This window comes from Apostichopus japonicus, chromosome 21, assembly GCF_037975245.1.
Source record: "Apostichopus japonicus isolate 1M-3 chromosome 21, ASM3797524v1, whole genome shotgun sequence".
Classification (NCBI taxonomy): Eukaryota; Metazoa; Echinodermata; class Holothuroidea; order Aspidochirotida; family Stichopodidae; genus Apostichopus; species Apostichopus japonicus.
Genome location: NC_092581.1, coordinates 10,121,933 through 10,138,410, shown reverse-complemented (window position 1 = coordinate 10,138,410; position 16,478 = coordinate 10,121,933). Strand labels below are relative to the sequence as shown.

The following is a 16,478-nucleotide window of genomic DNA, read 5'->3' as shown; positions in this document are numbered from 1 at the left end:
ATACCATACCATAATACCATTACTGTACCGTACCATACCATACCACACCACACCTCAACATACCATACAGTGCCGTACCATATCATGCCATACCATACCGTACCGCACCGCACCATACCATACCATACCATACCATACCACACCTCATCAGACCATACAGTACCATACCATATAATACCATACCATACTGTACCGCACCACACCTCAACATACCATACCATACAGTACCGTACCATATCACACCACACCTCACTATACCATACAGTGCCGTACCATATCATGCTATATGGTACCGCACCTTACCATACAGTACCACATCCCTTATTATACTAAAAGTACTAAAAGATTTGTCTTACCAATTATACATACAATTCAGTGTAGATATCCGTAGATTGGGAGTTCTGAATAGGTCAATGAATGTTGCAGTTTTTAAAGCGGAATCGTGTTCCTGTGGAGAACAAGAAAAAAAGATTCTTATCTTTGCTGCATACCAAAGTAAAACACGCAGATATTTATATTGTGTGCCACAAGTGCCACAAGTGTTGGTCTTGTGTGCCACAAGGGTGGGATTTCCCTGGTACCAGTGAACAATCAATCAGGGTATGAGTGTAATGTCGATGCTATTGATTGTCAGAGATATCACCCTGTCTCCCAATGTTGGTTGTAGCCGAGTTTGGTCATAGATAATACGCTAACTATGAATGGGATAGGGGAGGGGAGGGCGAGGGGAGGGGAGGGGAAGGGGAGGAAGGGCGAGGGGGTTGCACTCCATGTACCATTAGATATCAAATTGTGCAATTGATAAACTCTTCAACCCATTCCCAAAGTTCGAAAGACCAACTTACAAGTTCCTCAGATTTTTGGATTTCCTGAATAAAATTTGGCGGTAACCGATCCTCCTTTTTGTTAAACTTTGCAGCTTTTGTGATAATTTTCGCAGCATCGGAGAATCGTCGTTTGGAAATGAGCCACCGGGGTGATTCTGTAACAAATCTTAAAACAGGAAAGAAAAATAAAACATAGCGTGTGTTCCCCGCATTCCTTTCCATAATGTAGGTTTAGCATCTGTTAAAATTGGATTAATGTGTAAAAGTAAGTTGGCCTAACGTTTCGATCCTAGTAGGATCTTCTTCAAAGGCTAGATGACAAGTAACAGTAACAGAAGGGACAAAAACACGCACAGAATACAGACAGGTTAATGAGCATGGTGAACACAAAGAGATAGATGTAAGGGGATTAGTAGACAAGGGATGGAGAGGAGAAAGAAAGAAACCAGCAGGGAAAGAGGAGAGGTAGGAGATAAACAGTGGAGGGACAAAATTGGATTAAGGAGAGTATGCGTGAAATCTTACGGTATTGTGAATATAAACAGGAAGGTTGGAGCAACAATTGTGAGTTGTAGGATACGCCAGTCCCTGACAAAGTATGCCACCACTGCCAGTAGCATGTAGCCAACAGCAAAGGTACATTGTATCATACAGTTGGCGGTGACTCGTTTAGAAGGACCCACCAATTCGGTACCTGTACAAGAAATGGAAGGGTAAAATTAGAAAGATTCTGGGATTCTCATCCAGTAAACCGTGGATGATACAAAATACCGTCATATCGTTATGCTTTTTTGAAATTGTATTTTTAAGGAATATAAATTATGATGAATATATAGTCGGGGTGGTGTGGGGTGGGGGGTGGTTAGCGGGAATAATAACATAAGTGTGATAACTTTCTTGAATATGAGATTTCACTTTGTATTATATATGATACATTAAGTTGTTGTAGCCTACCCAAACACAAACGAAACACCAGAGGGTCACCAACAACTTTAACAGAGGGGCACCAACAATTTAAGGAGGGGCACAATACTGTTGTCCAATAACTTGTGAAATTTGTGTACACGTCAGACAGGATGGTGGGGGGAGGGGGGGCAAAGTAGTATGTAAATGTTGGGGGGAGGAAACATAGCACCTGTGCTCTGTACTGACTAAGTGCCTGCCTTCACCTCTAACGGAACAAGCTCTCCAGGCGGGATTTGGACCGAGGAGTTTCATATTTCTTGTTCTGTATTATGTATTTTGTAAATCTCATACCTCAGAATTCATATTATTGCCATCAAGTGGGTGGGCTTTTATTTTTGTTCAATCATAAATAGTTTTTCCGATTTAATATATATATATATATTTATGCAACACACGGTGTGATGCCCACTGGGGTAATAATAATTTTGCTGACAGAACATATAAAAAAACCAACCGTTTGTGACGTACCAATTACAAACGCTATGAGGAATGTTCCCATGTTTGCCGCCGCGATGAAGAACCTAAAGAGAACATAGAGCCAGAAGGATGGCGCGAAAGCGTTGATCAACGGGAACACAGCGAGTAGGACAACCGCAGTGTAGTAGGTGTAGTAACGACCGACTCTGTCAAGATGAAATAAAACACGGTTTAATCAATATGTGAGATAAGCTGACCCGGGGTTTTCCCGAAAAAAATACAAAGTTTCATTGGCGGCCTCGGACACCATCTAAGTTTCTAAATTGGACGCGAAAAGAAGCCTCGTTATGGAAAATCAAAGGCCATCAGTGTAAACCACAAAACAGGTAAAATGTAAAGAAATAAAAAGTAATGCTTGCGTTATTTATGGAAAGGAAACCCAGCCAGGTTTGCTGTGATATTTGTGAAAATATATATTTTTTTGCATACAAGTTACACTTAAAGGTAAACTCAGGAATAAAATAATTTAAAAAAATTAAAATTTTGGCAAACTTCTCGGAGATATGTTTTCAGTCTCTTGACTAAATTTTGCACTCAATCGGGAACCATATCAATGTTGGTACATATGTAGACATTGGACATACTATAAATTTTCTTTCGCCAGCTGCACACAACATATTTCGTTTAATATTTTAATGTTCTTACTAGATTGTAGAGCACAATCATTACCGTTCTATACGTAAAGGGAAGGGTGGAGGGAGGGATCAGGGGAAACCACTGTTTAACACTTTTAACTTTTGCAGATATCTTTCGTTTTAGCTAAGTATATTTGATAAGAAATCATAATATTGATATACATTATTTCATTCTTAAGTTAAACTGGGAAAAAATGTCACTAATTTTTGCCAGCTATGAAACTCACTTAGAAAATTCGTATTGAAAATTTTACATATGTGAATATAAATGAGATTGGGTGGGGGGGGGGGGTACAACAAATTCAAAATAATGATGAGCAAATTAGGCCTACACAATAGATGAAACAAGGAACATTTCTCAACGATGAGTTTATTTGTTTTTCTTGCAAAGCAAGTAAAGCGAAGTTTATGCGCGACATTGTTTCATGTGATATGGTGAACTATTGGCAAAGTTTCGTGGAGCCACCAAAAATATATACACAAGAAAAGTTGGTTTACTCAACAGCCCAAAAAAAAAAAGCATTGAAGTAGGTCTATCGGGACAAAATGCCAGCCGTGGTTGTTTGTTACATTACGAAGAATGGCGATAAAAATGCCATATTATTGAATCTTGGAAATAAAACCCGCTATCCTATCTTAAATAAACAGTAATGTGCGGAGGAGCGCATATTTTCACATTGTCTACTTTAGGCTTCCGGCCGTACGAAGTTTCACATGAAAGAAAATACTGCGGTAGATTTTTCACCGTTTATTTTATTTTTCTTCTTCTTTTTTTTTTTGTTTTTTTTTTTGGCCTTTGAACTCACGAAAGTTATACACGCAAAAATTCGTAATTGGAAGTGAGTCCGGCGTTGTATGGTTATGTCTCAAGGACACCAATTGAGAAAGCGAACACATATAAATGCACATGCACCTTAGTAAAAAAACAGGTCCTCGCTCACAGCCTGGCATTCTGCACAGGATATAGATAATGATTTCAGTGTAGGTCTGACAGGGGAGGGGGAGGAAGGGAGGAAGGGAGGAAGGGAGGGAGGGAGGGAGAGAGAAATCAGGGGATACACTCCAGGGTCCCGGGGTCATGAAGGGGGGCCTGAGAAATGTGCGAGAATTAATACTTTTATCACATTGTCATAATATGCTGAAGGCAAAGTGAAGACTTCAAGAAGGGCGGGTGGGGTGGGGTGGATGGGGGCATTTTTTAATTGCCCTGATTGAGACCTGGCTCACAAAGCCACTGTTTCGATGTTAAAGATGAACGATAGTGATTTTTCAGCATCGACGAAAAAATACGATTTTATTCAATAGTATTCTAGTTGGTTTCCATATTACACATGTGAAAATTCAAGTCAATCCGATGTTGGGAAAGGCTTAAAAAAAAATCCTAAACTCGTTGATATTTTAAACAAAAATTGGGCTTTTCGCCAACAGCGATATGATGATCACGTGATCTACAGTGACATGTGACGTCATTATGATGATAACAAAGTGAGCTCGGCGTAGTGTACTTCAGCAGTGTGCACTTAGTGTGTAAGTTTAGTTGCAACCTACTCTATATTGGACTCGACAAACAACCTAAACCAGAGAGATTTGATACACTGCGTGAGACATTTAACGGTCTAATTTTAATAAGGTGTTATTGTTCCTGCTTTTTCTTGTCGTTTTAGTGAAGCCGACTGCCCCAATGTAAATTACGGAATAATCGGTCATAGAGCCATCTCGGGACCAATTGAAATTTGCGTATGGCAAGGTCACTAAAGTAAAAAAAGTTTGAAAGATTGATGCTTTTATGCCGCATTATTTATATATATCCCGATAAATGCAACAGTAAGTGTTGGAACTGGAAGACATGTCAGACGTGAACAACCTATTGACTATGTGAGGAGAGAATCCACGTGCAATTTCAATTGGGGCATGGACGTCGCTTAGGCAGAGTTTTTTGGGCAGAGATGTGTTCATACCCTCCAAACCACTTTAAATGTAATACGAATACACTGCAAAAACTGCGGTGTTAAAATATCGGTGTTAAAATTACGGTGTTAAATTGAGTGTTAAATTAACACCAGACAGAATATTTTGGAATAATGGGGTGTTAAAAAATTGGTGTTGTAAATTTTGGTGTTGAAATTCTAGGTGTTCAAATCTCGGTGTTAAAGTCGGTGTTAAATTAACACCAAGCAGTATCGATTTCATCAGGCCTACGTAATCGGGTTGTACCAATTTATGGAAATTGATCGATTGTTTCTAGTATCTCATTGTAGGCTAAATTGTACCAAAACACAACAATAACTCCCAAAGCTGACCTGGCATAGGATATTTTCAACACGAGTTGCCTAATTATTGATGACTGTAAGTTTGGCTGTTGATATGCAAATTAGATGCGATCCATTCAATTATGGTGGCTATAGTAATATATTTCGAAAAATAACATAATAAACGAGGTTATTGCAGGATTAATAATGTTATAAAAGTGTCTTATTAACTCAGTTGGAAAAGTACTCCAAGACCGGTGTTAATTTAACACCCACGGTGTGGTCATATATGTACACCGCCGGAGAATCAAATTCAACACCGTCGGTGTTAAATTCAACACCGGAGTTTTTGCAGTGTAGGAAATGTGTGTATGCTCGAGCGAAACAAAACATCGTGTATTACTTACGGTAGCGCACACTGTCACTTATGTTTGCACAGTGTGAAAGTACCGTTTGCGGACCTACGTGAAGTTGGGCTAGAATACGATTCCTCCTGAAGCCCAAACCACGAGGCATGCATGTGAATAAACGCAATAGGCATTGCATGTAGTGAGAAAATTGTTTGAGCTAGACTAACTACTCGATTGAGTTCAAATGCGGTTGTATTTCAAGCTCAATGAAACCTTTCTGTTGGATTTAATGACGCACGGAACAAGGCACGTTTATGTTTTACAGTAGGCCTAGTGCATACAAGCGAATCTACTTAGTTTTGAACTTTGGATTTTCTTTCGGATGTTATACTAAACTACGTTTGAGACTATCATCACTATTGTTATTGTGCCAGTTTGACTGGTAAGTGAGCACATTCATACATCACTCTGTATAAAACCCGCCAAAAACGTTATCTTGAGATTTACGTTACTTTGGGTCAGCTTGCGAGTTACCTCTTCAGATATTGGGAAATCGTTGCGAAATCGCCGCAAATTTCGTAAAAAAAAACTTGTAAACACGTGGTGAAGAAATCAAGAAACACCATGATATTCATTATCTATTTATGTCTTGAACATAACGCCGGAAAATAACAGTTATGCTGACACGAAATGCACGCACAGCTCCGTACTGAACAGTTCACAACAGAAAAGATCATCACAGTGACGTCATTCACTGACATGAGGCCTGTTCAAGGTCGTTGCAGTGTTTGCAAATTCCTAAATTACGGAGACGAAAAAACGATGTTTTAATTCCCTTTTTTATAACTTTCCGGTGTGCTATTTGGAAAATTAACAAACATGTTGCTTGGTAACATATAAAGTACATTATATATGAAAATGAGAGATTTTTTTCTGTCACTATCGTTCTACTTTAAGCAAATTTGCTGTGATGCCGTAAGAATCAGATAAATTACCCTCGTGTCTACATTCCTTATATTTTACGGTTTTTGCAAACTGGCCACCCCCCCCCCCCGCCAACCCCATCCGTTATCAGGCTATGGACCTGTTGGAGTAGATGCTATATCTTTGTAACAAATAGAAAATGCACTAATGTGTATTTGGGAACAAATACTGATTTTGACAAGTTAGCATTATTGCAAAATTCAGTTGCAATTAATTTATGCATGCTGTGATACTTTATTTTTAAAATTTCTTCACTAACACACACCCTCCCCCCCCCCCCCTCCTCAGGACCAGAGTAAAGAAATGATGGGCTATTGAACCAATATATATACTCACACTATATATACCATATATCAGAGTACGTGGTAAAGTGCATAGAGTGTTTTGGGACTGGTTTTTTTTCTTTTTACTCCGGCATATTTGTTAATTACAACAACATTTTGACAAATACGGACGTACGGTAAGTTCGGCAGGATATTGGGTCAATATTTAAGTTCTGTACAAGGTCATATATAATATATAGGCTGTGTTAGTTTTCTACACAATTGCCAAAATATCCAGCGAAATATCAACATGTAATAACTTCAAAATGTATTTGCTTTAAAATGTACAAAACAAGGACAACCAGAGTGATGACGTTCCCTAAGGTGATTCGTCAAAAATGAAAAATTAAAATCCATCATCATAATCAACATTAAAGTTACCAATTCAAGAAGCTAACAGACTCCAAAATGATCTGTTTTTCAGGGCCCGATTTGAAGATTAAGCAATTTGATGGAAATAAATGGCTGGACCTTTTTCTATCTAGTTCCATCTATGTCTCATAATTATGACTGGTGGAGTTTTTATAGAGGTGGGGGTAGAAATACACGTTGTGCGTGAGTAAGTATATGTTTGTATTTGTGTGCACAAAAGGTGTTGTCAAAAAGAAACTCGTCAAAGGTCACGTGGATTTAGTGCGCAAAGGCGTTTCGCAAACTACTTGCAAACCGTAAACCGGTGGACCTCAAAATTGGTGGTTGTGCACTGTGTATCCAAATATCTGGGCATAAGACGCAGTGACGTCATATGTTCCAAGGTCAGAGGTCATATAACTCAAAACAGCATTTTTGCAAACCTCGTGCTTGCAAAATAAGAAAATGGCAGAACCCACGCCCCCCCCCCCCACGTTTACAGGACATCAACTAATGTAAAACGACACGCGTAACTTGATCAGTGCAGGTCAAAGGTCAAACTATGCCAGTCAAAGGTCAAACTATGCCATATTAGTGAGAAAAAGTGTCCCACTAACGTCTCCTAACCGTTCGTTCGATGAACTTCGAACAGGTGTGTGTGCATGGGCCTAGGTATGGGATGTAGTGACTTTGTGAGGTATGACGTCGTGGGTCAAAGGTCGAATACCCAAAAACACAAGCCTCAGTTCGACATTACGCGAATACCACTATGGTAAAATGGCAACAACCCTCGAAACCATGTGGGATCTCGTTTCTGTGACAGTTTACATTGCATTAATGAATGTAAAACGCCAACGATCAATTCTTTGTTTAATCTATAGATGCCAAAAATAACAAACTAGCTTAAACAAAACGGCTGTTATTACCCTTTGAATGAATTGATAGAATACATGCTGAGAGCATATATGTCAAAGGTCATGAGGTCAGTTCGAGGCGTGTACTTCAATTCTGTACATGTACGTATACAGCATTGTATTAATGAATATGTATATTCTTCATACCTCTGTGAAAGAAATTCAAAGTCGAGAAAACAATGTGATTTTTTTTTTTATCTTAACTGATAAAATTTTAATTTAAGTCATCACAACACACTAAAAGCAAGATCGACTGTCTGTCATGGTCAAACATAATTTGAAGAAAATATTTCTATACACTATTTCTTAATTTTTTTTTAATTAGTTAGCGACTGAATTGTTTTTACATTTTGAGAAAAAAAACATTCAGTCCCTACAGTTTGAGGTTTTTAAAATCATACATAATAATTACACAATCATTACACAATATCATATTTTGGATCTGACGTTTGTCATACCATAAATTTTGGCCGTCCTGCCGTGCGGATGAATCAAACCTAATTTTGTTTTTTTCACCTGATAAATAAAGAGACCAATGACAGAACTAGCTGAGATTCCTTGGGTTGCCTATATATAGTGTGACGTTGCGTTTTCTTATTATTATTATTCGGGCGGTACATCTGTTGCAAGACCTTTTGACTTAACGTATGTTGTAGGATCAAAGCATTTGAACTCTGGGAAACAACCCCGGGAAACAAATGCTGCTATGTGGCAGACGGACTGTGGTATCACATGGCTATATAAATCCGATATCATATTTCTTATGTTTTAACCTTCCTTTTCTTTTCATTTATGAAATGTCACAGTGAGATATCCGGGACTTCGTCTTCGGCTTAGTTTCTACGCTTTGAGGCGAAAGAAAGCAAAATAACATAACATGACTACACAGGTGGGCGGCTAACGCCTGTCGCTAGTTTACCAACATGATTTAGAAAACGGCCCCGCTCTGAGACAGGAATGTTTACTAATCTATAGGCGATGTACAATTTGTCAGATGTCGCTCCAAACCAGACTCCCTACCCGAATGGGCTTACAACATACCAGCTACCATTTAGCATGCAAACCCTATAATAACATTTACTTTTCATTATGAAACATAAATAAAAAATGATGCACCAAGTCGTTTCTATATGGGCATTGTTTGGCGTCCAAGCGAGGGGACGGTTATGCCACCCTCCCCTCCCGCCACCCTCCCCTCCCATCACCCCACCCTACCTACACCTACTACACAATAAGTACACTAATACCCGCTAATTGACCCTAGGCCCTAGGACTGTTCCCCAACCCCACCCCAACCACTCCTCCCAACCACCCCCCCCCCACCCCACTATCTCGTCAAACCTGACTACGGATCAAGGCCGGAAGCCAAAAATTGAACGATTTTTTGTTTTATTGTGAAAACTAGCAGAAGGGAGGTCTGGGGAATGATTCAATACGTGGTCACTTTATCTGTTGAATCTTCAGGAATTAATCAATATATTTTTCGTTTAAAATGCCATGTTATTATAGTAGTACATAAACAGCTTTAAAAAGCAAGATGTGCATTAAAGTAAAACAGGAGACACGACTGACGTCACAGTCTTGACCATAACAAATTAAGACAATGCGCTTTTTGTTTTCCTTGCTAAAGGAGAAGACAGTGATGAAACTCAGTGGCTATACGAGAGGAAGGTCGGACCCCTGGAAAATGTCAACTGTCCACTTTTTGAAGTCTTCATATTTCCTAAAGTATGCTATGAAAGTGGAAAAAAAGCAAGAAACCATTTTCATCCCATATTTTTCCGAATCCCCTGATTGACCCCAGGCCGTGATACTGTAACCCCTATCTCCCCACCCAACTCCCCCTCCCCCCCCCCCCATCCCGCCCGCCTCCACCCCCTCTCGTCAAAGCCTAATTAACTTAAAGTGGAGGGATCGTAGACCACGGATATATCCATACAAAATTTCCTTCCATCTCTATATACATGGTTCGATCGGGGTCAGGGGGACTATACAGCAGGCGGGTTCGTGGCTACTGAAAAGGTAAGGGAAACTAGGCCCGGGGAAAAAAATGATGGGATAAAGAAAAAGAGCAAGAAAACCTGTCAACAAAATCATTCCCCCAGGTCCGAACTTGATCTCGACAGAGGTCAAGCCTGTTGAACTTTATCATGTCTCTTTGAACAACATGATCGCATCTTTTCATTGTGGCAATATGCCTGTGTTTAGCACTGCACCATTAAATATTCCTTTTCTTCTTCTCCCCCGCCCAACCCCCCCCCCCCTCTTTATGTCTTTTGTTTCCCTTACTAACGACTTCCTTCATATAAATCTCGAACAAAAATCGTGTGCATGCGATGACGAGTTCAAATCCTCGACCGCCTTCGCTGAAAGAAATTCTTCCTGCACGAAAGAAAACTACCATTTCGGTTGGTTGACCATTGCTATTTCTTTAACAATCTGTAAAAAAGTAGGCCAGTATAGTTATCATCTTCAATACAATATTGTTACGATGGAAACAATAGGAACTTTTCACAAGCCAGGTTTCTATTCCCACCTTCCTCCATGCTGCTCCCAACAACAGTCAATTTTTTTTCGCTTCGCTTCGATTTTTTTGTTTCCTTCTTTTCTTTTTGGAAGGAACTGACTCAGGGGATAAGTTCAACACGAAAACGTTTCAAAAAGAATTTAATTGTGTCATGGTCAGGGTGTTAAGTTCAAGTATACGGTTGCAAAGAAAGCGAAGTAATCTTCTTTGCACGAGTTTTTGAACTACCCGTTATTTATTTGTTTTCATCGCTTGCAATGGCTGTCACCTTTTTCTACCAACCTGTAGAGTGTGAAGAACGATATTATTCAACAATGAGGGTTTTAAGATCTCTGAAAGGTATCAATAACAAGGTTTTTAATGTGATCAAAACAGAAATTCTCTCTTGACTTGAACACTTCCTTGTTACACACATTTCTGTTATTTAAGAGAGGCTTCGGCCAAGAGGGACTACAAACGACCCAATGCTGGCAGCTGAATAAGAAATTAACTTCATGTATGAAATCCAGAAGACAACACCTTTTGTCTTGATTATCGCTGACTAAAGAAATCATAATTATTTAGGGAAGTGATCGAATTAAACTTCGATGCGTTTATACCGGCTTTTTTAGCTGTTCTGATATATGCACTAGTAACATTTAAGTGGCAAATGCGTACTGTTCTATGTGGAGATGAAAATTCCAGGGGGAAAAGGGGTCACTTAATGTTTTTCGTAATTCCCCACCCCCCCCCCCCCCGGTTTTTCTTCTTTTGTTTTTTACTTTTGGGCCACTTGCATTGGTCATTATTAAATGAACACGAAGATATCAACTTTTGTGGTTATATGTATATAGTATTTGGTACGTGTGCGTTTTCCTAATTATAGGCCTATATGTCAAATTTATTGTACCAGTTGGTTCATCCGAATAGAATGACCTCACAAATCTCTACTTAGTTCAGACGGTCAGTACCACGTTTGATGGATTAATTGGAAGGATTAAAGAACTATTTATATATTTATCGTACTATTGGCTATTGATCACAGATATAAGGTGTACTCTAAAAGTGAACCAAAGGTAGAAAAACCAAATACTATATGATCCATTCCCCCCCCCCCCAATCACCTTTCATTTGATATAACAGAATGCAGGGACTCCCTGCCACCCCCCCCCTTGCCCCACCTCCCATCGTCGATTGGGGTGGAATGGTTCAGTCGGGGAAGAATTAGACCACTGCTTTACGGTTGTAATACCTTGTGTTTCAAAGATAATAGTTACAGGCCTAAGTTGACAGTACGTACGCCTCAGAATGCACAATTTGACATCTAAGTCTTTTCTGGTAGAGAATTCCAGACTCACACCCCACCCCACCCCTCCACCCCCCCCCCTCCGCTGAAGTCAGCGTCAATAACCCCATAGTCACATCTCACCTTTATAAAATCCTTCATTCGCCTCTGGCCCTTCCATAAATGTTCAACTCCTATGTACCTATAAATCAGTCTCGGGGCGGGGGGGGGGGTTGAATCCCCCCACTCCCCCACCTTTGCAATCTGATAGGTTGATATATGTTATTGATATATGACCTCTAACTTGAGTAAACAACTGAACCACATTGAATAATATTGTAACGAAGTGGTACCCCAGCGAATTAGATATAATCAATGCCAATGTTGTTGTTATAGCATCTGGCGATGCTCACTGTTTGTCCGGTCGAACATAGGAGATTTTGTACATGCTAACATAATATATACGGGATAATATATTACAGGCTAACATATGGGATTTAGTCCATACTAACACATGGCAGTTTGCCAAACGGCTAACTTAGGGCTATAACCAATTTTGGAACAGCACAGCTAACGTATGGCACAGGTAACGTATGGAAAATTAGGCTACTGCTAACATGTGTGAGGCTCAGAGGATGCAGTATATATAAGGTTTCAGTTGGGGTCAGTAGCATGTCAGTCCAGACTAAGGGTTAGTGTGAGGGCAACTCATTGGAGATTTGAGACTGATCCAAGATGTGAAGTTCCAGATCATCCGAGAACAATCTTCCTGGAAAACGTTATACAGGGCATCGTTATACGCCGTATAGTGTTAGTGTTAATAAAGCAGTAAACGCAGTGGCGTAGGAAAGTACTTTTGAGTGGGGGGCCTGGGGGTTTAAGGGGAGGGGGTGTCCCCTACCCCTTTTGATTTTTTTTGCATTTCCAGGTAGCCTCAGATGCAATTTGGTGCAATATAGCACACTTCAACCCACCCACTCCATTTTGTATATATTATTTTGCATTTTCACCTGGCCTTAGATGCAATTCGGTGCTCCAAATGAGATTTTTTTCTCATTTGGAAATGAAAAAGGGGTTTTCTGTCTTGCGAAGCGGGGGTGGGGGGCGGAATGATACTTCGCGACCCGGTTCCTACGCCCTTGAGTAAACGCCAATGGCAGAAATTCCGGTCTTCTTCGTCATTTCCCTCGCGATTGTTGTCTTTTTATTTCAATATCATCCCTGAAATCCAAGCAGAAGGAAGAGAAAACTAGCACCCCCCCCCCCCTCTTTATATATTCAAAATTCGCCTAATTTGAATAGAAAGATATATTATTGTAACGAACAGTTGACGGGAGGTTACTTCACGAAGCTTTCATCAACATTAATGTTAGAGCAGAAATTGGTTTGTAAAACAGACTACACTTTGTTTAGAGTTCCTTTATTTGCAGTCATTTTGAAGCCGGACGGGCCCGATACATTGCATGGCTGCATGTAATTGCAACAGAAGATATGGTGAACCTATATAGCCAAGGTGATCACAATAAGCTTATAATGTACCCTGTAGAGGTTTGTTTTTCTATTGGTTAACGCTACCTAAGCTAGTTACACTAAATATTCAAACTGGATCTAGCAAGCTGTTCAAGAGTATTTGATTATCGCTTCTTGAAGCTACGAGGACCTATATACTTGTATTTACTTTTCACCGCAACCCCTTTGTTCACCTCACCACATCTTCATGACAATATGCCAACGGAAAAAGCGGTCCAATGTTTGGAATGCTTAGTACCCTCTGTGAACTTTGGATTCAATGAATCCGGTATAGACCTTGGATTCTCAATACTAAACCAAATACTGGCAAACAGAAATGCTGGAATGGAGCCCAGAACAGGAAACGTCATGCAAAAACCCAGTCTTCAATTAAAGCACCATTTTGACTTGATTTTGATACAGGTTTTGATACTGTTTCAATCTCATATCAATCAATAAAGCTCATTACTTGAGTAGCCAATACATATATGTTTATAATGTGTGTGTGTGTATATATATATATATATATATATATATAAATATATATATATAAATATATTATATATATATATATATATATATATATATATATATATATATATATATATATATATATAATAGATACATAACGGGCAGTCTTAGCCCTCCCTGCTGACGGACTTAACTAAAGGTAAACTTACATGTCGGACACAGACCCGAATATGAAAGATCCAGCTAAAACACCCGCGAAGAAAATAGACTGGGCGATGTCGGCAGCTTTCTCACTGTTACACACAAGATTAAACTGTTTCAAGTGAAAAAGTAAAAGAAAAACAATATCGTTATGGATATTTTATGATGACTTACTACACATACGTTTATATTTGGTATCAGATCAAAATCATCAGCATTGCCCTCAGTATCTTAGATATTCAAGTAAGGGTCATTCATGTTTACGCTTCAACAGAGTACTTCCACCTGCAAAATGTATTGTCCACATTGGAATATCTAAATGTTCATCTTAATCCTCCCCCCCCCCCATCGTCCACCCCGCCCCCAGTCATGTCATGCAAGAACAGTTTATGGAAGCATTAAGTTGTGCACGCAAGGACCAGGCACGTAAGGGCCAGGAATTTTGAGTTGCAGTGGCAGTGGCAGCAAAACAATTTCATTAAGGAGGGACACAATACGTTACTTGTTGAGTATGGTAACTAGTGAAGTGTGTGTACACATAATTGTGGCACAGATGGGGTGGGGGCTCTGCATGGGGTGGACACGGCGCCCTGTAAGTGGGGGGTCGTCCAGTTGGCTGGTTCTGCGTTTTGATCTTTTCGGAGTCGTCTGTAGGGGCATGGCAATAACCGAACCCCGCCATGCAGCATTTAAATGCGCATTGGTCTATTGACACTGATGGCCTTCCATTAAAACAGTGACTTGATTTCAAAGGTTATGAGACAGTTCCACATTTCCCCCGATTGATTCTAGTAGGGGCATGAACCTTTAATGGTCGTGCGGTAGGCGGATCAAAGAGTTTTCGAATGAGGGGCTGCGTTTGCGGGGTCGTTGAATGTGGCTACCTTGTAGGTGATGTGAAGGTCCTCCCCTAGAATTCCAGAGTTGCATTCTGATATAATATTAAGACTTAACAACTAGGTCTATAAGTAGGTCTACGATTAACTTGTGCTAAAATTTATTTTGGATTTTGAACAAATCACCAGACAGGACGTTTTACTCCGACTATAACATGACGGGCATACCACCACCCCCTTCGTACGTCCACCCCCTCCCCACCCTCCTTCTTCTCCCGCCTCCCATCGCTCACACCCCTGGCCTAAAGATCATGTCATTACATCACATTGAATATATATATGTATATAGGCTACAATAAAGTGGTTTTAACTATACATTTTCCACGTACGTCTGAAATGATGGTACGTGGGTACTGGCTCCTATCGTAAATCCACCCATCGTCACAGTCCCTTTCTTTCGGCTCTTCAGATTCTTCGTATAAATACGCTTCAGTCCAGTTGAACTCTGCATAATCCAAGTCGTACTTGCTGCAATGTTCGAAGACAAGTTCCCCGTTGTTATCATCGTCTATAGAATACGGGATTGAAGCATTCCTTAAAGCATGTAAACATTCGAGGTAATATCTCTCTCCTCTTGCTGCCTGGTCCCCACATCGTTGGTAATCAACACGCCACTCGTCGACTGCACACCAATGGTCAGATTTAATGGCGAAGAAGACTTGAGCCATTTGATTGAAGCCCACTGGTATTCCGATCAGACCTACCATCAGAAATACCTTAATCTGATATGGTCCGAATTCGCCAATATCCGTTACAATGTCATCGAACTTCATGATGAATGATGAAGTGTATATGAGTCTGTCCGTAACTAACTGAGAATTACCCACAAAAAAACCTCTAACGAGTACAGATAAATATCCCTGTTCCTTTAACCCTTTCTCCAGGAGCTGGGAGACACGTATACGGACCTAGCGGACGGAACGAGCTGTCTTCAAAGCAACAAACATCGCTATCTAATAAAGTCCGTCGATACGGTTTAAGAACTCCGGGATCCTCGAAGAGAAATGTCATGCGTGCAAAAACTGATCAAGGTTTTCAACCGTTGACACAGTTACTATATTACCAAAAACCACAGCCCTAATAATAACTAAAGGATTAATTCTGCTCTCACAAATATCTTTTTGTCAGTGCACACGTACGAGTAGAGTTCAACGAAGTGAAATTGCGCTATTGTAGTGAAAACTAACGGTGACATAATTGCTGGTGGTGTTATATATTGCGTGTGTAATCACGCTGTCGATAATCTGTACACACACTTTCGTTGACTGACGGTAAGTAGTAAACATCAGCGAAACGGTTGCACGCATCTGATTGGTTCAATATGCGACTCGATTGATGACCTCCTGGTGTGCTTGGTTGCTAACTTTAATTGTTTCCATTGACTTACACACTTAAACTCTATCACTTTCCAAGGCCGATAGAGCATAGATAAAATTTTTCAACTGGTATGTCCTACCATGGAGGTAAAAACAGACCTACCTACCATAGCATAGCTGACGGCTTGTGCTATAACCGCATATTCAACTTTTGCCAC

At 40.0% G+C, this 16,478-nt stretch overlaps 1 protein-coding gene across 1 annotated transcript in view; it reads right to left on the bottom strand.

Annotated features, from left to right (window-relative positions):
• The window catches only part of LOC139962687 (organic cation transporter protein-like), a 25,310-nt gene extending 8,832 nt beyond the window's left edge, over positions 1-16,478 (bottom strand). The window contains exons 1-6 of the mRNA XM_071962874.1: positions 15,274-16,478; positions 14,057-14,160; positions 2,262-2,416; positions 1,353-1,521; positions 846-993; positions 357-448 (exon numbers count right to left, since the gene is read on the bottom strand). Of these exons, the coding sequence (XP_071818975.1) occupies positions 357-448; positions 846-993; positions 1,353-1,521; positions 2,262-2,416; positions 14,057-14,160; positions 15,274-15,717 (1,112 nt within the window). The 5' untranslated portion in view covers positions 15,718-16,478. The remainder of the gene's footprint in view (positions 1-356; positions 449-845; positions 994-1,352; positions 1,522-2,261; positions 2,417-14,056; positions 14,161-15,273) is intronic.